We start from the raw sequence: 21,435 nt of genomic DNA, 5'->3' as shown, positions 1-21,435 counted from the left end.
ATTATGAGCTTGAATTTTGGTAGGCTATAGTTGCCTAGAAATGTTCTAAAACTACTGTACAGCATATACCTTGGTCACAGAATTGGCATTTGTCAAGATCTTTTTGAAGTTTTCCAAAGTCACAAATTCTGTATCCTGCCAAGGGCACTGTTGAAGTAGGTTCATGAAGATTAGTCTTTTGGCAATTGGCCTTGCTCCTGGTGATGTGGCTCTAAGACAGTAGTAATTCTTTAAATGTAGGTGAAACTTGCAGCTATTCTAGTATTGAATTATTGAATTCTGTGGTAAAATTACTTGGAAACAATTTCAGTTTTGCAACCTCCTCAGTACTGACCACATGGCTTTTACATGTGACAATGATACCCAACATCAATGGCATCCATAGTGAAGCTACTCACCTGGCTATCTGTTGGTTTCTCGTCTCTTCCAGTGCTTTTTTGTTTCGCTGGAGGTTCGGCATTTGTATCCTTACTCGCACGTAAGGAAAGCATTTTATCGGCGACTTTTCGCTTCCTCTCTAAACGACATTTTGTTAAAGCATGGCTCGGGTCGTTCTCCTTTCCGGCCGCATGTGCTACTTTGTGTTTGGACAAGCCAAAGACCAGAGCAGTTACAAGAGCAATTTGCCAAAAGGAAGGAAGTGAGCATGTACTTTTACAATTGTTTTGTTGTTCCGACAATATAGTGTGCCCGCTCATGTTACTCAAATCGGTGTTGTCAAGAAAACACAATTTTCCTGACGTTAGAATACTACGGTTTCTAAGCAGGAAGTTTTTTTCTACTCTCAATAAACTTGACGAACATTCTGCTCTCTTGAAAAGACTGAAACGGGAAATGATTTGAAAAATTTTTTTTACGACCGCCATGTTTATTGTTTTTGTTGGGTTTCCCCTTTAATACTCGCGTGTATTTTCCGCGCGTTGTGACGATATCTCGCTCGTGCGTGCGTGGATGATTCGGCAAAAAAAAAGCCGCGGAAAACTGTAGTAAGCCACCTTAAATTCTTGGTTTTCACCCACGTGACCTTAGTCCTTGACAACCGTCGTTAACCGCCATTGTGGAGCCCCTCGAATCGTAAACAGAGACGCGTAGAGAGAGATGTGAGTGAGTTGTAGTGCGATGGTTCTCTGTATTAATACCTGGCTGTGGAGTAAAATCTGGAAACAAGGAAGGTATTAGTCTATTCCGTATACCTATCGTTGTTGATAAGAACGGTGAAAGTTAAAAACAGCTAACAGAAGATCGCCGAAACGCGTGGATTTCACAGATAAGCCGAGACGACACGAAATCGAAAGACTTTGTTTCTGGGAAGCCTGCCTTACTCTGGGACAGATACAACGAACAAAGGACAATTTAAAAGCTTTCGCAGCGATTGACTCACGGTTTAATGTTAGATTTTAACTTTAAGTGTGGGGTTGGACTTGTTTTGCTGAAATTGTCTTTACAGGTTTAGCAATTAAAGCTTTTGCGGTGATTGCCAGTAACGGCTTTTGCTGTGAACAGTTGTGTTTTATCCTGTAAAGCTTTCGCAGCGATTTAGCACGCGTTGGTACAGGGTTTTAGGGTAAAAGGCGAGCGAGTCAGAATTTGTCGAAAGTTGGCTTTTTTTCGATAAAGCGTTTCTCGGCCGGGTTTCCACCGATGTCTTCCCAATTCACACCACCGAAGCGCATGAACCCCTCGAACAAGTGTGCTCAATTTCGACCGATTAAACCGCAACGTCGCGGAGAAATTCATCTTCGAAAATTCATCTCATTAAATTGAGGTGCTCCGGTTTTGAATATTTAATGAGGTGAATTTAACCTGAGTATCAGGCGTTTGTGATACTCAGGTTAGCAAATGTCTAACTCGGAGGCGTTTTATTCGATTTCGCTGAAATTCGACAGGCGAATGCGAGGGATGGAGCGCCCAAATTGACTGAGTTTGAAGGAAATCGGACGAATTTCGAAGGAAAAAAGCTTCTCACCTTCTCAAGGTGAAGGACTGAGACTCTAATCGACCAAGTACTTTGACAGAAGAAGAGGGAAATCATCGAAACAAAGGGAATGAGGAGGCCTTTTCTTCTCATCTGGCGGCCATAGCAGTTAGCGAAGGTATTAAAAGAGATCCAGCTGGAAACTGATACAGATAAGGTCGACGCCGAGTGTCAAACTTCCGAGTCACCTTGGCCACAAACAACAACAATCTTGCCCGCGATTTCCTTCCCTTGCTTAAACGGACGCAACGAAACCAGAAATCATCTGGTTGTACGCTTTCAAAATTTTGAAGGCCTTAAACTGCTTGTTTGTATAGTAGCTTGTCTCTAAAACTAACTAGGAAAGCAAGTCTGAGACTTCTAGAGGAGCCAAACTGATCGCTCCGTATGGCCGCTGGGTCTACGCAAACGACAGAAAATCTTCTTCAAATAGCGCTCTCGAACGTGGCTTTCGAGGTTTTTTTTGCGTAGGATGAAAGTACTGGTACCTCGTCGAGTGATTTTGGGTCGCTTTCTTGGGAAATATCCATTGAAAAGATGAATTATTTGAAGACTTCGAACGTGAGCGCTCAAAATGTCATACATTTCCCTATAATCAGGGGCACCAGAATGGCGGAAACCTAATTTGCATAAGGTTATGACGTCAGCTGAAAACCGAGAATAGCCAATAAGCTCTTTCTTTTACTTTATTAACTAAATCTTCAGTAAACCCTTAGAATGAGAAAAAGTCTAAGATTTTAACAGAAGGCGAAATTATCGCGAACTCTTTTACAGAGGACGTTTTCTATGGTTATTGCTCTCACAAGGTCGTTCATATTGTGCTGCTGCGCTGTAACGCATTTTCTCTGCTTTTTGTAGCCAGGTTGGATTCTTCAACTATTTGTGGGCCGGTTTGCTTCTACTAGTTTCTTTTCCATTAGTAGCCGTTGTGTGGAAGAGTGGACTTTAGGTTTCTTAGGGCCGATTTACACGGTACGACTTTGTCGCATGCGACAACGGCTTACGAGAGGCCCACGACATGATTTACGATTGTTGTGTACGTCAGAAAAAATGTCGTAGCATTTTAAAACATGTTTTAAAACGCTGCGACAATCGTAAGTCATGTCTTAGGCCTGTCGTGAGCTTGTCGCATGCGACAAAATCGTATCGTGTAAATCGGCCCTTAAAACATCCAAGTACCTCCTCTATTACCAGTCTGCTATATGGAGACTTCTCTCATGACTGGCGAATCCTCGAAAGCCTTCTAAGAGAGAAAGGGCAGGAAGGAGGCAAGCTTCACGCACATAATATCAGTGAGAAAAAGGAGGGAACGGAGCAAACTCTTTTAAAGTAAACTCAAACGCGAGCGCTTGGGAACAACTGCTCTGCGCACTACAAGACACTACTGCGCAATCCGGCAGTCTAGGCACATCAGTTTCTTGAGCATATATGATCATGGAGCATCCTATATAATTCAGTGCCGTTGACAACAAAATACAGACAACTTCTTATCGTTAACACTGTTAAGTTTCAGTTGATTGCTTTTAAAGTCGCGTATTCCTTGATCTACTTCACACCTACTAAGAGCTAATCGGGGAAAGCTTTGCGGAAGAATGTGTAGTCAAAGTGGCGACATGTTTGAACTATTTGGAAAGTAAACTTGAAAATGACGTTCTATTCTTGTGCAGAGAGGGTTTTTCCTTGTACTCCGGTTTTCGTGGCCCCTCGTGCAAGCCTATTTCTAGAAGGAAAGAAAACGCTACTCAAAAAGTATAAGCTATTTATTGCTACGTAGCGAACGAAGCGTGCGAGCAGCAACGTAATCATTAGTCAATACAATACAATACAATACAATACAATACAATACAATACATACTTAATTGACCGCTCCCCAAAGGGGCTTTTCAGGGCCAATGAGGAACAACGAAACGACGGAACAGAACAATAACAACTGTTAAGAATCCCAACTGGCCCGAGGCTAACCAGTTGGCTATTTACAAGTGCAGCTGGGAAGTTGAGCCAGGGACTACCAGGATCAAATTCAACTAGTGGTCAGAGCGGGTCTTGAACCCGGGATCTCCGGATCTCAAGGCAAGCACCCTAATCACTGGGCCACACTGCCTTCCTGAAGGCACACACCTGGTTACACACACCTTGGGTTTTGGGGCTTTTCCGGAGGGTAAATGGCGTGGGTTTTGTTCAGCTCAGGTTTCATATTACCCTTGGGGATTCGGTTGCACAGTAAAAGCCCCCCCCCTCAGGGTAAAATAATTGGGTATAATTAATATAATTAGGGGTCTTCGTGTATTAGATACGTTCCGCTTTATGATTGGTCAAGCCACCTTAGGGAGCAGATAAACCGTACTTTCCAGTTCAGGAACTGTCATGGGAAGTTCTTTTGGTGTTCTTGATGTATCCATGAAAATAACCCTAGGGCAGTTTCGGTCTAAGGAAAGCAGTTACACACAAAGCGTCCTGGCCCGTGGGCAAATGCTATTTACCCATGGTATTGGGCAAGACACTTTACTCTCACGGTGCCTCTCTCCACCCAGGTGTATAAATGGGTAACGGCGAAGTTAATGCTGGGGGTAACCCTGCGATGGACTAGCATCCCATCCAGGGGGGAGTAGAAATACTCCTAGTCGCTTCATGCTACAGAAACCGGAGATAAGCGCCGGCCTCGTGGGCCTTCTAGGCTCGTAGCAGACTTTACCTTACCTACCTTATATAAAAGGGCTAGTGTAACAACAACTATTATTTAAGGCACTTGTGCTATATCTCGGTGCTTTTGGCTTTGATGCCGGGCTCTCCTTAATGCAGCGCACGGCGACCAGAGTGCATTGCTGTATCGAGAAGCAGGAGTCACAAAACACAGTGACGATTGATTATCGACCTTTTGCGGACATTAGCTGTCAAAAATACTTTAACTGCCTTGAAACATTTTTCCTTCCTTTTCACTGTTTTTAACCGCTACATTTTTTCACTTACTTAACATATTCTTCTGACATAGCCCAGAACACTTTTTGAATGGTCAACTTCAAGTGCATTTCAGTTTGAATTGCTCGTTTTTTTTTTGACTGGCAAACAGAAGATAACAAAATGTTACGCAATGAAATCACCCTTCACGTTAAACTGCTCTTCTTTTGTCTTGTAATCTTGACACCTACGGTGAGGTCGTACCAGACTTATACTCTAATGGAATATTCCTCTCTTAGAAAATGACGGCCAGTTCTGCGCAAACACCCATGCGTCTCACCGCTGTAAGTAGGAGAGGTTTTAATCTTGCATTTGTGTTCTCATTTTAGGGAAAGGGCGTCCATTTCTGGAGAGACTACGGGCTCAGGAGGAAAAGGATGAAGTGATGCAGGCGTTAGATGAATATCGAAAACCCAGGGACGCACTACTTATACTAGTGTCAGATTACATCAGGATCTGTGCTCCAAGACTCGAGGACCTGGAAGAGGCGTTGCCACCGAGACATACTGTCCCTGAACTGTTAGACAGTATAAGTGTTAATGTTAGTAAAAGGACTTGACGCGGATCCCCTGTTTCTCTTCCAAGAGTCGAAACGCATTTGATCTAACAAGGCGAAGTGATGTTAATTCGAAGACGGACCTCTATAACGACCACTATATTGCAACCATAGGAGAGCTCAAGTGAGGCTATGATCCTCGCAGTTATGAACGCAATTTTTGCAATTGCGTAAAGAAGCCTAAAAAGTTCAGGACTTGAACGGGGTTTGAACCCGTGACGTCGTGATACCGGTGCGACGATCTAACCAACTGAGCTATAAAGCCAATGACGTTTGGAGCTGGTCATGTGTGGGTTCTAATGTTTCCGTTAATAGGAGAGCTGTTAAATTAAGGCGGTATCGTTGCAAAGTAACCTGAAACTTCCCCGTCCTCTCCCTTCGCCGTCGTTGGAGAATGTCTCCACCGAATAAAGTTGCAATTTAGCTTAAAGTATTGCACGTAATTAATCATCATCTTTGCTTACCTTTTTGTTGGTGTTGAATATTTTTTGTTTCCTTGCAACAGACCCTTTCCCAGATAGTTTTCTCTCTGTTGAAACTAGCAGTATATGATCAGGTCACTCTGGCTAGCCTCGGAGTTCAAAGGTAACCAAAATCTCACTTTGCTAACTAGATATGACTCGCCATTGGCTTAACAGACAGCACTATTATTCATTTTCTTCCACTGAATGGTTGCATCGGAGGATTTTTTCGATTTCAGACTCAAAAGTCAAAGTCACTTTGAACAGGAGGTCATAAGCAGCATGGATATGAAGAACTAATCTTTCTTTTTTAACAAATTAGGTACATGACAGAAGCGCTTCCTCTTCTGAAAGGATCTCCTGAAGCTACAGAAGCTGCCATCTTGCTTATCCTCAAAAGAGTGAACAAAATGTTTGAGAAGTTCGTTAACAAACCAGATTTAACGGTAATTACATCAAGCACCTAGTGCACCAAGACCAACATCACCATCCACTTCAGCTCCCACTAGGAGCCGGAATTTTCCACAGTTTGGCTTGGTTCAGTGTGGGGCTTATTAAGGGGACTCTTAATCTCCCAGGGGTCAACCCTTTCCCGAGTAGATTTATTTATTGAACGCCTCCCTTGGGAAACCAGATTCAACACTCCCACTATAAGTTGTAAAAACCAATCTCCCTTGGAAGATTCAACACTCCCACGGTTGTAAAAGCCAATCAAAACAGAGCTATCTCAGCGGCAAGGAAAATATGATACTTTTCGCGAGAAAAACCTGTTCCTAAAAACAATTTACTCGGGAAAGGGTTGACTCAAGGAATTAGCGGAGAATTAGCGGTTTCCCTTGGTAAGCTCCTGGTTCAGTCTGTTATTTAAACTTGGCATAAGGCCACTAGTCAATGAGCTTGACTAGCAATAGAGTTATTTCCATAGAGTTATGACATTAGAGTTAGAGTTAAGTTTCCAAAATCCTAAATTCAAGATTTTGGAAGGCCAAAATTCTGAATTCAGAAATACAGAAAGTATCCTAAACATGCTTAAAAGCTAACCTTAAGTCTGAGGTTAGCTTTTATGAATGTTGGCTGAGGATTTTGGAAACTTAACTCTAACTCTACGACATAACTCTATGAAAATAACTCTAAGAATAGCTGTCCCCCTAGTCAATTGTGTGATATTGATCGTTTTAAAACCAACCAAATTTCCTTAGCTGTCAGGCTTCATTTACGTAACTAAATGGTGCTTGTTCCTTTTTCCCCTGTAGAGGTGCATAGACTGGAAAACTCTTGAAGTGTATATTAAAGGTACGTTTAAAGCAGAAAAAAATGAAAATGCTTTGTTGATAGTGGAAGTGCTCTCCGCTATTAAGCTAGTTCACAGTCAGTCCTTTGCAATAATCCAAAAGTGACGATGAAAAGAGCGCAAATCGTGGTTAAAAACCCCAACTGGCAAAGGAAGGCGGCTAATAATTCGTGCTAGCCCACATATAGAGAGCATTGTTAACAGCCGTTGGCTGTTGTTTGGATGTCTATTTTTTAGTTCCATATGTGGTGATTTGGGCTAACATGGCGTTTTTGCCAAGAAGGCCACCAGTTGGCTACTTACAAAATACGGTAGATTTTAAATTTTCCCGAACACATTCGAGTCTGGTCACCGTGAGCGGGATTTGAAACTCGCCACAACCGAATGCAAACACCTGGACCACGCTGCCTCCCGGCGGCTCTTTTAACTCGTCCGGGGGCCCGTTTCTCGAAAGTCCCGAAAACGTTTCGGGCCCGAAAGGCCATTTGTGAAACTGCCAACCGCTTCTTTTCGAAAGCCGATCTTTTAACATGTTTTCAAGGGAACAGAAAGAAAAATGACTGCATGTGAAGTTTGACAACTTAAATCATCTCCGTTCTTGAGATACAAAGGGAATGGTGACACCCGAAAATGGCCCGTAAATTTTCGGGACTTTCGAGAAACGGGCACAAGGGCTGTTTACCAGGTAGAACCTGAGAAGCCTTGGAATCGGTTTCAGTAAAAGTCTCTGCTTACGAGCCAGAAGGTCCATCAGGCCGGACACTTATCTCCGGTTTCATTAGCATGAAACGACTAGGAGTATTTCTACTCCCCCCTAGATGGGATGCTAGTCCATCGCAGGGTTACCCCCAGCATTTCGCCTGTAACCATTTATACACCTGGGTGGAGAGAGGCACCGTGAGAGTTAAGTGTCGTGGGATCAGTTCAGTATTTCTCATTAATGGAGTCTCTGTTACCAAGGAGTATTTACTGGCTTGAAATAACTTGTTGAATAATACCCAGTTTTCCTAGAGAAGTGTGCGCGATCAAAAATTCTGATTTTTGTTTTGCTAGTTAGGTTCGTCTTATAGCTGTTTTCGTCCTCACTTTCCTCAGGTCTTTACTTGATTATGTGCAAAAGGCCATCAATTGCGCACTCCCCGTATATGAAGGTAAAGAATAAAGTGATAGTCAACTGATAAGGGGAGTCATTATTACGTAATTGTAGTCCTACATTATTACTACGTGATAATAATAGAAATATCATGGGTACTACGTCAAATCAGTGTTCGTCCTAAAATTGTATAAAATTGTAACAAATCACAGTAATTTTTTTAATGAAGATCAATGGGTGAAGAAGTCAAGTGTACAGTCAGGTAGTTTGCTCGGCGCAAAAAAAATGAACAGCACAGTACAGTCCTGTCAGTAGTTCTCAAGGTTTCCATCAGACGATCTTTAACCCGAAAATTATACGTTGCACAGAATAGTCGTTAGAAAACCATTTTTGTCAGTTATTATTGGTTTGGGAATGCCGGAAATTATGAATTGACACAAAGTAGCCTAGTTCATCAATGTTGTTGAATATTAAATTAAAAAGCTCTTACTAACCGAGCGCGAGGGTCGTTCTAGGGAATACTGGCCCGAGGTCGTGGCCAAAAATGACCGAGAGCCAGTATTCCCCAGTACGGCCCCGAGAAAGTGAGGTTAGTGAGTTGGTTATTATATGGCATCGTTTCTTTGAGCGAATGGACACGTCACCGCTAGTGAATGTTCGTAATCTTCGTCTTCCCTCGCGAACTTTGAACGGTAACCTAACTTACGCTTGCTATAATTGTACTGTTGTGATGAAAAAAAAAAATTTCCCTTTTCAAAAACTTTTTGTGTTTTTGTTCAACTTGAATTTCCTGGGAGAGGGAGAGAAAATACGGAAACGGACCGTTTCCATAGTAATGGTCCAAAATGTAAAATCTCGACCGAAAACCAGCAGCCAATCAGAGTGTTAAATTAAGCCTGAGAATTGCTTGCCATATAATAATTGATGATCTTTTGTTCAGATAATCAGTTAGTGTCTTTGAGAGAAAAAAACGCCTGTAGATTTAAACCATCGGCCGGGTCCTACTTTCCAGCTCAACCTGACACCAACTACTTGGAAATAATCCCCACAGAAAAAAAGCAACTTTCTTTTGCATATTGTATTCCACTAATCCCTGCTGTGTGCTCCGTTACAGAGCCTGGTAAAAATGTGTATCAGCCTTGTAATTCAAGAGCGCTCGGTCGCAGCAATTTCGGTGGCCGCGAACCTGCCTTTCGCGCCAATGTTATCCCCTCCCCTGTTTTTTTCGGACACGGTGATCAAGCTTGCTTCACGACTGATGCACGTCATAAAGGAGCAGTGCTCATTGAAAGAACTTTGTGGTAACACAGATAACTTGGGCACCCCTGCGAGAACGGAGAAGATTTTCGTGCGCTTGATTTTGCCAATTTGTATCAGACTAGGATCCGGAAGATCGGGTAAGTTTACATATAGGGAAAGGTACGGTACGGTACGGTACGGAACGGGTAAGGGTACGTCGCATACGAGCATTGTAACGCCTCCCTAGAGCAGGGATGTTAGTCCATCGCAAGGTTACTGTTAACAGAAGGGAGTTTAAGGAACCACGCCGGCTACGGCTACGGCGATGGCGACGGCGACGAAAAGGTCGCTTCAAATTATAAGTTTGAGCTATTCCAAGTATTTCACGACGATTCCATCTTGTTTATGTGATGATGATGATGATGATGATGATGATGAACTTTATTCATTTGTCGATGTATTTAGCTCGCGCTAATTGGGGACACAACATAAAGATAACATAAATAATAAATATTATGATAACTAATAAATAAGAAGTAAGCTATAAATTTTTATATACATTTACAATATGCTAAAATAATCAAAATAATTCTAACAACACGGGCACATCTTAAGAAGTACAAATTACGCACGCGGGGCAATTGTTGCCATTTATCAGTTCAGTAAGATCCTTACATCTAATATGAAACTTAAACTTAGATAGACTGCTCGTTTCAGTGATGTGCAATATGTGCAATATTGTGCAATATGGGCGAAGTATCCTATAACCGGATTGGTATGTACGGACTTGAAGGAACGATTCACTGTAGTTTTTCCACGTGGTCGTCAAATCCTTAAAATTGGTCATTTCATCTTTTTTCCTCTTTTAACCACTGGCGCTGTCTTTGCCGTAGCCGTAAACTCCCTAGTATATCGCCGGTACATTCATAGAAATCGTTTGCAAATCTAAAGAAATTTGTGCCCAAAATTAGCTATATTTATTGAAGTGAAAACCTCTCCCGATAGTTTCGTGAATGTGAGATGTAATGTTTTCCTTTACAATTCGGTTTGTTTTCAGATGCGCCAAAAGCATCGTTAAGTGATGTTTCCTACGCACTGAGCTGTTTCCTTGCTACTGTCACTACCAAGAACCCGGAAACGCCCGGCCAAAATCCCATTCGGCTCTCTTTTGTTGAGGAAAGCCTGGACCTACCTCGCTCCCTAACCTTTTCTGTACCACACGAGGCTAGAACATCAGTTGGAGAGATTCCTGATAGTTTGTACGTCGCAGCTTATCTTGGTAAGAAAAGACGCGAACGCCATCCACTGATGGCTTTACGAATATAAAGAATCCGCAAGACCAGCGACGATACCCAAACCCCACCCTTCCCCCCTTTCCCCACCCCTTCCCCCCCTTTCCCCACCCCCTCCCCCCTTCCCCCCCTTCCCCCCCCTTCCCCCCCCTCCTCAATTCCTTTCTCATTCCACAGAAGGAATCAATCGAAGGACGCATGTAAACATACTTAAGTTATTTTTAAGCAGTTATTAAACTATAATTTGGATTCAATTTTCCTTTTGTTCTCAGGCCTCAAAGTGCTGATGGTTTGTTTTGAGGACAGTCTCGCTTCTGAATGGTATCGAATTTACCAAGCCATGGAGACAGTTGTAGACAGCAATATATGTGAGTGGTTCTGGCTTTACTGAACCCGGCTACATGACTACTGGTTAAGGACCCTATCAGAGAGATTAAAACCTCTTTTACACACGCACAAATATTGGAAAGGCACTCTGGACTGCCGATCGCGAGCAAACCTTCAGAGATTTGCTCGACACCCCAATAGTTTCTGGCACGTTTGCCTAATATGCCTTCTGTTTGTTCTGTTTACACGCGAAAAAATTACCGTGCCGTGCTCGAAAAACGTAGGTACGGTATCGAGAATTCGGAGTGCCTTGCCAGATTTTTGTGCTAATATAAAGCGGGCTAAAGTTTCGCGTTTGCCGTCAACTGTAGACGCAAAGTTTAAACTTCCCTTTGAATACACTACAGCAAGGGTTCCAATCCCTGAAAGGCCTTTGTTTCGGTTTCTTTCCGACCCTCACTGTTTGTATAATGAACAATTTCCTTTGTTACTTACTGATGATTTATCATTGATTGAATTGCTGTGCCTAAAAACCCTCCGATAATAAATATTTTTTTGGTAGGTAATGTTGGTTTTTGGGACTTCATGAACTTCTGTGTGTCGCATCGAACGCCTCTTTTCCTGTTGATAATGCCGCTCATCACAACAAAGGTAAACTTTTGATAGATTGTCACATTGTGGATTGGTTAGTTGAGTGATTGATAGCGGGGTTCCATTATGAATTTCGCTACTTTTTGAAAAATTCGTGGCATTAGGTGATTAGCCTAAAATAACGCACGCTGTGCATTCTTGCCCAATCAGAGGTAAAGAACTTGGTCGTACAGTCACGTTTTCACTTGCTTAGCGTCGGCTATACATCGCTTTGCTTTTAAGCCAGAGTACTTACTTACTTACTTACTTACTTACTTACTTACTTACTTACTTACTTACTTACTTACTTACTTACTTACTTACTTACTTACTTGCTTGCTTGAAAACACGTAAGTTGTCGATTTTTTAGTTTGTTGTCTGCTGTTGTTTGTTTGAAACTTGAAATGCCTCGATGACCCTTTCAAGGCGGAAGAATTTTCGTTTTACACAATGTTTTGTTTGTTGTCGTGTTCTTTGTCTTGTTCCCATGGCAGGTAGTCCATCTCCGATACAAGAGCGCTGTTGAGCGTGCATTAAAGCAGAGGGTGCTGGAAAAGTTATCGCGGGCCCCTCTAATGGTAAACTGCCGTAATGCACTCATCGCTCATTTTGTGAACGAGTTATCTGACATCAAACAAAAGCGACCAAAAGCAGGATTAGAAGAAATAGGCGAAAAAGGAGAAACATGGAAGGAAGAGGAAAATACTTTTGTGCTACAGCCTCCACCTTTGGGGCGAGAACGCTCTTCTAGCGCTCCAGATGAGCCTAGTAAAACGAAAACAGAGGAAGGGAAGCCGATATTGATGCGATCGGCAAGCGTCAGAGTCAAGAAATCTGTTTCTTTTTCACCGGCGCAGAGTTTCGATGAAGATCAAGGGACGGTTCATTCTTCTCCAAAAGAGTTTGGCAAAGACACGCGTAAAAAACGACTTCTGCAAAAACAGGAAAGTGTCGAGGAACACGAGGATCACAATAGTAAACCTCTATTGACTATAGACAGTTCGGGCGCAGGCGCAGGTCCTTTTGGGCATCAGCGGGGTGCTGCTGTCAGGTCAGGGAAAACGCCCAGGCGTTTTGCTGACCGCTTCCGTGCTGCTGCTGCAACTGTGATAGCTGAAAGGAGAGCTTCGGCTGGCGCATCAAGCAGTGCATCAACCGGCATGAAAGCTAAGGCAGGGAGGAAAGCGGTTGGTATTGTTGAGAGTCGTGGAAAGAGGTTCGAGATGGAAGGTTTTGTGACAGATGAAATCAAATCTGATGCTGCTTCCGATCGAAAAGAGTCACAAGCATCGTTAACGCCACCTATGGCTAAACCGGAGTCTGTGACAATTTCATTTTCACCCTCCGGCTCACCGTCAAGAGGCTCCCCGCTTCAAGACACAGATGGCAGTTGTCCTGATATCTTAGAGTCTATAGCGCCTCTTCCTCCCGTCCCTCCTGATAAAATCAGAGTCCGGCAAGACGGAAAGCGTGACTCTAATTCTGTGAATGAAAGGAATGGATCAGCCACCGCTGAGTTTAACTGGAAGTTGCCGGATTACGATTTGGAGGGTGGGCACAGACTCAATCGCACGCGATGGTGGCACAAAGTTTATTCTGAGGGTGAGGCGTCTCAGAGTATTTCAGCGTTTGACGATTCTGAATCAGAACGTGAGACCATTGTTTGAGGTACAGCTTTCCAACAACAGTTTTGGCTAAACAGTCATCCATGTGTGGAAGTGTACAGTTGTAACAAATGTGATTTTAATTTTTCGAGAGTGGTAACAGATTAGGCTACCACATTTCACAGAGGTATAAAGTACATTTTACAGTGCAACGCGCGTTACCGTGGCCACCCAACAAACTTTCACATTTGACAACTACGTGTAAATACGTCAACACAACAACCCAGGCAACGGTGTTCAAGTAACAACCGTACGAGCTTTGCAAGTAGGCGTAACTGTCTGTATACCCTGATTGGCGGATAATTTGGCCACGGTAAGGGGCGTCGCACTGTAAAAGTTAAAATTTGTTGAAATACACTTTTAAGGAACAGCGAGGTTCTCGACTTGGAAGAAAAGTACTTATCAATCGACGCCGTTTATAGGAGGTAGGGTCCGTTCTTTTGCTTGCCGAGTCATACCTCGGACACGGCCCGGAATTCTTGTGAAGCTCAGTGGTCTCCCTTACAGTATCTCTCTAACATTTAACAGACGCGTAATAACAGCAACTTGCTATCTTTTCTTTACGTCAAAACTACGTGAATGCCATTCTTTACAAGTCCCTATGAAGAACAACCCATAAATAACAAACGCTGAGGAAGTAGTTTATTTGACTCCCTTCGGAAAAAAAATTACACTGAGTGTAAATACAAAGTAAAAGTATCAAATCAAATTATATCAAGGAATTGTTAGAAGAAACTTCCACGGTCACAAAAGAAGGGTAGTTTGTTGAAAGGTAAACTTTCCTTAGTATATATTTAGTATTCTTTTGGAAAAAAAGTTGTATTTTCTCACTTGATCTCAAGATAGACCTCTTTGATTTTTTTTTTAATTGAGACCATGTGAACAGTGTAATAGGTTCAGTATATATTTAGCAAGATTAGCAGTGCATTTGAGAAGTCGGGGGAATTATACTGTATTCAGTCACAATCATGCAATTTACAATTTCTATTCGGCCATACTGCTTCCCTATTTCCAAATTGAGGCCATGCTACAAACACAGTGTCAATGGTTACATCCTCTTTAGGCCGGAATAACGGAGCTCGGCTCCTCATCGTTCCCCAAAATTCAGTTTAATCTTAAGGTTGAGGTACTTTCCCTGATGCTTGATACCGTTCGCGTGTCCACAAGACAAACTCCTGAAACACAATTACACCGTTTTTATTGGCATCCATCATATCAAACAGTTCCCTTAATTTAAAATCGTGCATTGGCGCATTTAACTTCTTCATTCCCCGAACAAAGTCCTCTTTGGTAAGTCTCTGTCCAATGCTGTCTTTCGATAGGATCTTGAACAATTCAATAAAACGAAGCCCCCGTGTACGCACAAATGCCAAGTAAATGTCAGTAAGTTCTGGTTTCTTTGTCTGATCCGACTTGCGCTCCCCGATAATACTAATATTCCAGGAACATGTGAAAGATGGCCTTCCTTCCAGTACTAGTTCGAGCTCGCGAGCACAATCCTTGTCAAAAACAATGTCATCCATTTGTAACTCTCTCAAAACGCTGGATGGATTCTTCTGGATCGCCCGCAAGAGCACACAGGCGCCATAGCTTTGGAATGGGTTGCGTCCCGTTTTCAGAACTTCCAAGCTTTTGTTGGTTTTTAAGAATTTCGCGATTGCGAACACGCCTTTGTTAGTGATGCAGTTACTTCCGACGTCAAGAACTTTGAGGCTTTGATTGCAAAGCAAAGCCTCTTGCAGAGCAGCAATGCCGTCGTCAAGGAGACCATTCCAGGCGATATTGAGTTCTCTGAGTCGTGTGTTCATTTTCAGCCCCTCGGCCAAAGCCTGGGCTCCTTTGACACGTATGCTGTTCCAACTTACGTCCAAGAAATCCAGAATAACATTGCATTTAATTGCCGACCCAAGAACAATGGCTCCTTTATCACCGATATCGTTATACGACAAATTCAAGTACGTCAAAGGTGCATCCAACCGTAGCGATTTGCAAAACGCGGAAATGCTTTTACCTTGCGTATTACACTTGCTGATGTTAAGTTCTTTTAAGGTGTTGTTCTGCATGAGCATATCTGCAAGGGCATCAAGGCCTTTTCTCTCAACCAGATTCCTCGATAGATCTACTTTAACGATGTAACGATTTCTCTTCAGCATCTTTGCCACAGCAGTGATTCCCTTGTCACGAATGCCATTATCTTGAAGTTGGAGGTCGGTAACATTGGTACATCCTTCCAAAGCTACACATATCGCCCGTGTCCCAGGATCTCCCAGACCATAATGATTAAGGTCGACGTTTTCGGAAGAGTATTGTTTTAGAAACCTTGACGAAGGTACGATATCACAGCTCTTGCACACTTCTAGATAAATTTCTCGAGGCGATCTTTCCCGAATCTCAACCTGGTCTAGTTTGTCTTCCAATTCTTGAGCACAGCTTTCGTCTTCCAAGTCTGTATCGAAAAATTCATCGTCTTCCATTTTGAGTTTTGGAGTTCTTGGCTTCGTATGCTCTAATTTAGGTGTATGAAAAACCGGGGATCTTTAAGGTAACTTGCTAGGTGGTCAAGATTTTCCATGTGTGTCGGGGGAAAGGTTTTTCATCTGCTTCGCCTTCACATTGGATTGATATTTGTATACACATGAGGTGGAGATCCAACCAGACAGCCGGCCAATCTCAATGCACTTCTACTTTGAACACCTACCATCGACAGAGATCTCAAATCTCGTCACGTGAGGGCAACACAGCGTTCAAAACGGAATCACTTGATGCCGAACTGTCAGAGTTATCGGGAACCTTTTTTTTCAAGGTCCTCTAACCCTAGTGGAGACCTTCATGTAGTTTTAAAGTGTGAGTGATCCGCATCGCTGTAAACTCGCTTGTAACACGAACTCTTATTCTTGTTACACTCATTCTTATGATTCTCGATGATGGTTTTTTTTTTTCGAGACGATTCTTTACAACAACAACTACATACTAGATCATATCTTAAGATCGGTGTTTACCGCTGAGGTAATTGTTTTAGGTCTGTGGGGTATTGAAGACAAACCGTGGCGAAAGTAATGAAAAAGTAGTTTGTCATACTTTATATCGTATTAGACATGCGTCTGTTCACAGTCAAACTCAGTGGTCTCAGAAGTAGCATTTTAGAGAACCCTCTGCACTGCGAGTTTACATTGTAACTCAAAAGACCTTGATAGCAACTTCAAGCATTAGGCAGAGCTCATTGATATAATCAAGAAAATTACGAAGACAGCAATTAACGATTGCCAATTAAAAACTCTAACGATAGGAGTCAATGAAGTATTTATAGTGTTTATTAGAAACAAAAGACTACTAATAAAAGAGATGGTTTGTTTTCAGTTAACAGTTTGATCATGGAAATTGTATTATATTCTTATTAGTATTTGGAACAGTGAACATCTATCGTGATTAACTGATTACATACATACGAGTTTTCTCAAAAAGAAATGAAAGGTGGCACTAGTTAATAATTAAGTAGGTTTGTCTTCATTTAAGGTTGCCTAAATGTGACTAAAATATTGTGGTAAGGCTTGTTAATAAATGATGCTATTAATTGACAAAAAGTTGTGGAACCTTCAGTTAAGACGGTTGAATTTTATGTCGAAAACGTTCAAGCCGTTTCATTGAAGTGCTACTCTTTAAGTATAGTCGAAAAATATCGCGCCACTTTTTCATCCAATGAAAAGAAACCCAAGCCAGGCTTGTTTGTAGTTTCTCTCCATGACAATCAAGTTGGTCTTGTCGAGATTTCGTTCGTGTTTTTGCGCGACTTTTTTGCGGCAAAAGTAAAATGATATTACTCCTTGTATATGCGGTTTAATTGTCTGCTTCAATACGAAAATCGCTGCGTTTCAAGTGTGGAAGGAGTGACACGGTTCTGTCTCAACCTCTCATACTTCATGTTTAAATAAGTAAGTTTTAACTTAAAAAAAGTCTTAATAAGTTACTGCTATGACTCCCAGCTATATATATGCTATCAAAACATTTTCCAGTGTGTCTTTTGAGTTTATCCTGTAGTTTTCGTCGCGATGCAGGTTTTTCATTTTCTAGGCTCCTTTGTTTGTTGTTTCATTGCCAGAAAGTCCTGAAAACCAACAAAGCCATCCCCATCGACATCAAGGATACCGAATAACTCCTGTAGTTGCACTTTCTTGAGAGGGACTCCAAGGCTGGTGAGACTCTGCGCAAACCTGTCGTGATCCACTTTTTTGCCACTCAGATTCCCTCTGGTGATGATTCTAAACAAGTCAATGAGTCTCCAGCCTCTAGTGTTGACAAAAGATAGAAACTTTTGGACAACAATGGGTGTTTCTGATGCACTGCGTCTCACAAATGGAAGCTGCTTTTTAGTTATCCCTCTTCCTTTGATGACGGTACCACACCGACAAATAAAACCCGGTCGGTCTTTCATCAACTTGTCAAGCTCTTGTATGCATGCCTGGTCTAAAGTCGAGTCTTCCAGGTCCAATTGTTTCAACGCACTTAACGAAAATTTCCTGATTGACTTGAGAATTTTGTAAGCTCCATAATCGTGTATAGTATTCCGACCAATCCTGAGAACTTCTAAAACGGTGTTATTGCGTAATCCTTCTAATATATTTTCCGCACCAATCTCGTTGAAACCACAGTTGGTCACATCCAGAATTTGCAGCTTTCTGTTAACTTTTAGAGCTTTTCCTATTTCCAAGGCTCCTTTGTTTGAAATACTATTTCGGGAAAGAGAGACACTTCTTAAGGCTCTGTTAGTCTTGAGACCCTTTGCCAAGGCTGCCGCGCCTTGTAAATGAATCGCATTCCAGCTGAGGTCCAACTCTTCTAAAGATTCATTCCACTCTAGGAAAGATCCGACAGTAATTGCGTCTTCATCTCCGAGTTCATTTCCTTTCAAATTCAAAACGCGTAGCAGAATTCTGTCAGCTTTTAAAAGTTTGTAAAGATCCCCTTCGTGCAAATCGCAGTTTTCTAAACGTAAGTTCCACAGCGAAGCATTTTCAACTAACATATCACCGAAACTTTCGATACCTTTTGGGCCAAATCGATTTTCAGAGACATCTAGCTGCGATATGAAGCAGTTGTCCTTTAGCATCTCAGCAAGGGCTTTGGCCCCAACATGTGTCAAGCTGTTGTCGTGAAGATTCAGTTTCCTGACTGTTATGTTTCTTTCCAATGCTTCAGCAACGGCCAAGATACCCCTATCGCCAATGCCGTAGTGCTGTAGATCAACTGTATCAGTGTTGAGTTGCCGTAGAAATCTTGAAACCGGTGGAGTGGCAAGTTGTCTGCATGTTTGTTGGTAGATCTCCTCCGATGTTTTGTGGTATTCGCTGTAGTCTTCTTTAAAGCTCTCCTCCAAGTCAGTGTCGTATTCCTCGCTGCCACTTCCGTCGTTCTCCGTGCACCATGTATCAATCGAACGCAAAGTGGTACTATCGTCCAGGTTTCTCTCAAATGTCAGGCCTGTATTGCTTTTCAAGACTGGAGAATGATAAGTTTCCATCTCTAGCGCTGTCAGTGATGCTGTTGTTTTTGTTGTTGTTGTTGTTGAGGTTGTTTTTATGCGGCATGTCTTTCTCTTGCCATTACGGTTGAAAATTTCCGCTTCAAGCTGTGACTATAATTTGTCCGCCACTTTCCCAGCAATAAATGTTTAATAGTCTGTCACAGAAGGCTCCATTACCCAGCAAGAAACTAATCATTCCCACGCCACGGGAAATTTAACTGAGCTCACTAGCTGAGTTCAGTGAAGACAAAAATTTTACCTTCGTGCCCCTCCCATCAATTACTTTTCAAAATCTAGCAGACACGTGACCAGCCACAGCCAGGGTATCGAGGGAGCAATAGAGAGGACCCTGGGAACGAAGCTGTTGAATTCAGATTGTATTGGAAAACTAACAACAGTTTTTACATATATCATTAGAGTATCGGGAAAATTACAAATTTGATTTCTCATCAATTACTAACAAAAAAATGTTGTGTTCTCTATCAAGAATATTATACCGCATATTCTTAAGGACGGTGACTACTATTGTTATTGCGCATACGCCTTCTGCGCACCTCCAGATACTCGGATTTCCTATCGCCGATGCTTACTAATACAGGGATATTTTTGCGCAGTTTAAAACTATCCGGAGAAAGTAGATCTTAGTAAGTACTCTTGGTATCCAAAAAGAAAACAGAGGGTAACCATGCATTTTTGAGAGATAATTAAGCTTCAATTTGAGAAAGAACGCCATACATTGCTCTGTATTTAAAAGTTTTTTACAAATATTATTCATGAATTATCTTTGAAAAATTTGTGGTTACCCCCAATTTTCTTTTTGGATTTCAATGACACTTGTTAAGATCTACATATCCTGCATAATCACACAGCGGGGCAAAAATATCTTTAATTAGTAGGCACCGTCCTTAAATTCAGAAGGCACAGATTCCCAAATCTTTGACGCGGAATAAAGCCTGGTTTTCACTAGCGGCGCAAGCACAAGAGATTCGTTTCAAGTGAAACCGAACCATAACGGAAGCACAAGCGCACGACGCAGGGACAAAAGTTCCCTAGATCCATGTTCTCTCTTACAACGCGGCGCTGCGAATGGAATCTGGAGCGGGTCTTTTTCATTGGATGAACATCACAGCTTGCGTTGTGCTTGTGTAAAACGTCCCCTTTTCATACAACGCAAGCCTGAAGGCAAGCACAAGGAAATGGAATTTTTTTTTTATCCTTGCCCTTGCCTAAGCGCTCTTGCATCTTGTGCTTGCTTCCCTAGTGTAAACCAGGCTTAAGTGGGCCGGTTCGTTCAATAACAATGCATAACAAAAAGTGCACTTGTGAATCGCTGCTACACTTTCATTCGCATTATTTGTGACCACAGACGCCCCAAGCTCAGGGTGAGCGAAAGCCAACAAAAATGTAAGGATTTGTCTGGGATTCGCGATAAAAGGCTTGAGAAGATAATTATACGAAAATTTTCTCAATTAAAAATCCTAACCTTATTGCCATAGTGGGTCGCTTCCTTCCTGCGTGGTTTTTTTAAAGATCCGACGCGATTTGAGCCATTTTCAATTCTTCGGTTGTCAGCGGTATTATAAAAATACTAAGGCTGCACACACTAATTTTCTGGAGCCTAAAAAATTAAGTCAAGTATTTCTGGATAAAATGTTCCCACGGTTACGATTCCACATCAGAATCAATTGACAAAGTTAAGCAACCAACAAAGCAATAGCAGCCCTTCGAGCGACCTCAGGAGGTAGTTTCAAAAGGTGGATTTCTCGATGTTGGACGGTTAAACTACGTCTTTGTAGCTGCCTTTGTAACCCTAACACGTTTAAACAAACTGAGCCCTAACTGGGGTCCTAGACAGAAGGATGGAATGGATTGGAATGTTTGTCAACACGAGGAGGCGTGACTGTGATTGGACGAGCGAGACAATGCAGTCATGTCAAGACTTGGCGGGGATTAAAAAGGTGTCGTTGACAAACTACAGGGCGCCTGTGATGTGTTAAATGTCTCCATGGAGACCTTGGCAACGAGGTTGCAGGTATGTGACTAGTCACAGCGTTTTGGGCACCCCGTTTCCAAATTCCTAGCGTTTCGGGCATCCCCCTCTCATATTACTCAGGGGCGGATCCAGGAATTTTTGATAGGGTGGGTCCAAACACACCACAGAAACTCTTTGCAAATTAGTGGCAAAATAGAATGGCTCTCCATCAAAAAACAAGTCAACCAATTGAGTAATAATAGGCGATCCTGCAGATGCGAGAATTTTAGACTCAAACAAATAGTAAAAAAAAATTGGTTAGGGAAGGGGGGGTCCGGACCCCCCGACCCTCCCCCTGGATCCGCCAATGTCACTGCAACGTTTTGGGCATTCTCCAGTACCCATCCCTAGTGTATTAGCCATCCCCTGCAAAAAAATTATGGATTTCGCGGGAAACTCAAA

At 42.3% G+C, this 21,435-nt stretch overlaps 4 protein-coding genes across 5 annotated transcripts in view; 1 reads left to right on the top strand and 3 right to left on the bottom strand.

Moving 5' to 3' along the window:
• LOC137983469 (uncharacterized) overlaps positions 1–491 on the bottom strand; it is a 4,866-nt gene extending 4,375 nt beyond the window's left edge. The window contains exons 1-2 of the mRNA XM_068830644.1: positions 399–491; positions 70–211 (exon numbers count right to left, since the gene is read on the bottom strand). Of these exons, the coding sequence (XP_068686745.1) occupies positions 70–211; positions 399–491 (235 nt within the window). The remainder of the gene's footprint in view (positions 1–69; positions 212–398) is intronic.
• The window catches only part of LOC137983419 (protein unc-80 homolog), a 67,164-nt gene extending 52,597 nt beyond the window's left edge, over positions 1–14,567 (top strand). For both annotated transcript variants that reach the window (XM_068830617.1, XM_068830616.1), the window contains 10 exons: positions 5,260–5,471; positions 5,992–6,071; positions 6,270–6,393; positions 7,201–7,240; positions 8,334–8,389; positions 9,446–9,728; positions 10,628–10,849; positions 11,135–11,230; positions 11,752–11,840; positions 12,314–14,567. In XM_068830617.1, coding sequence (XP_068686718.1) covers positions 5,260–5,471; positions 5,992–6,071; positions 6,270–6,393; positions 7,201–7,240; positions 8,334–8,389; positions 9,446–9,728; positions 10,628–10,849; positions 11,135–11,230; positions 11,752–11,840; positions 12,314–13,486 — 2,375 coding nt within the window. In that variant the 3' untranslated portion in view covers positions 13,487–14,567. The remainder of the gene's footprint in view (positions 1–5,259; positions 5,472–5,991; positions 6,072–6,269; positions 6,394–7,200; positions 7,241–8,333; positions 8,390–9,445; positions 9,729–10,627; positions 10,850–11,134; positions 11,231–11,751; positions 11,841–12,313) is intronic.
• A 22-nt stretch (positions 14,568–14,589) lies between these two features.
• Positions 14,590–17,326, bottom strand: LOC137983423 (leucine-rich repeat-containing protein 74A-like). The gene has a single exon (XM_068830619.1). It carries the CDS (start codon positions 15,955–15,957, stop codon positions 14,599–14,601), a length of 1,359 nt encoding a protein of 452 aa, XP_068686720.1. The 5' UTR covers positions 15,958–17,326; the 3' UTR covers positions 14,590–14,598.
• Positions 17,327–17,343: 17 nt separating this feature from the next.
• Positions 17,344–19,721, bottom strand: LOC137983421 (leucine-rich repeat-containing protein 74A-like). The gene has a single exon (XM_068830618.1). The coding sequence runs from the start codon at positions 18,996–18,998 to the stop codon at positions 17,541–17,543; it is 1,458 nt and encodes a 485-aa protein (XP_068686719.1). The 5' UTR covers positions 18,999–19,721; the 3' UTR covers positions 17,344–17,540.
• Positions 19,722–21,435: the final 1,714 nt, after the last annotated feature.

The sequence above is a fragment of the Montipora foliosa genome, chromosome 13 (genome assembly GCF_036669935.1).
Source record: "Montipora foliosa isolate CH-2021 chromosome 13, ASM3666993v2, whole genome shotgun sequence".
NCBI classification, from domain to species: Eukaryota; Metazoa; Cnidaria; class Anthozoa; order Scleractinia; family Acroporidae; genus Montipora; species Montipora foliosa.
Note: the sequence above shows the minus strand (reverse complement) of the source record. Positions and strands in the feature narration are given on the sequence as shown.

Bases quoted from the DNA above. Each gene is read 5' to 3' on its own strand.
- LOC137983423 (XM_068830619.1), bottom strand. From the start codon at position 15,957: ATGGAAGACGATGAATTTTTCGATACAGACTTGGAAGACGAAAGCTGT.
- LOC137983421 (XM_068830618.1), bottom strand. From the start codon at position 18,998: ATGGAAACTTATCATTCTCCAGTCTTGAAAAGCAATACAGGCCTGACA.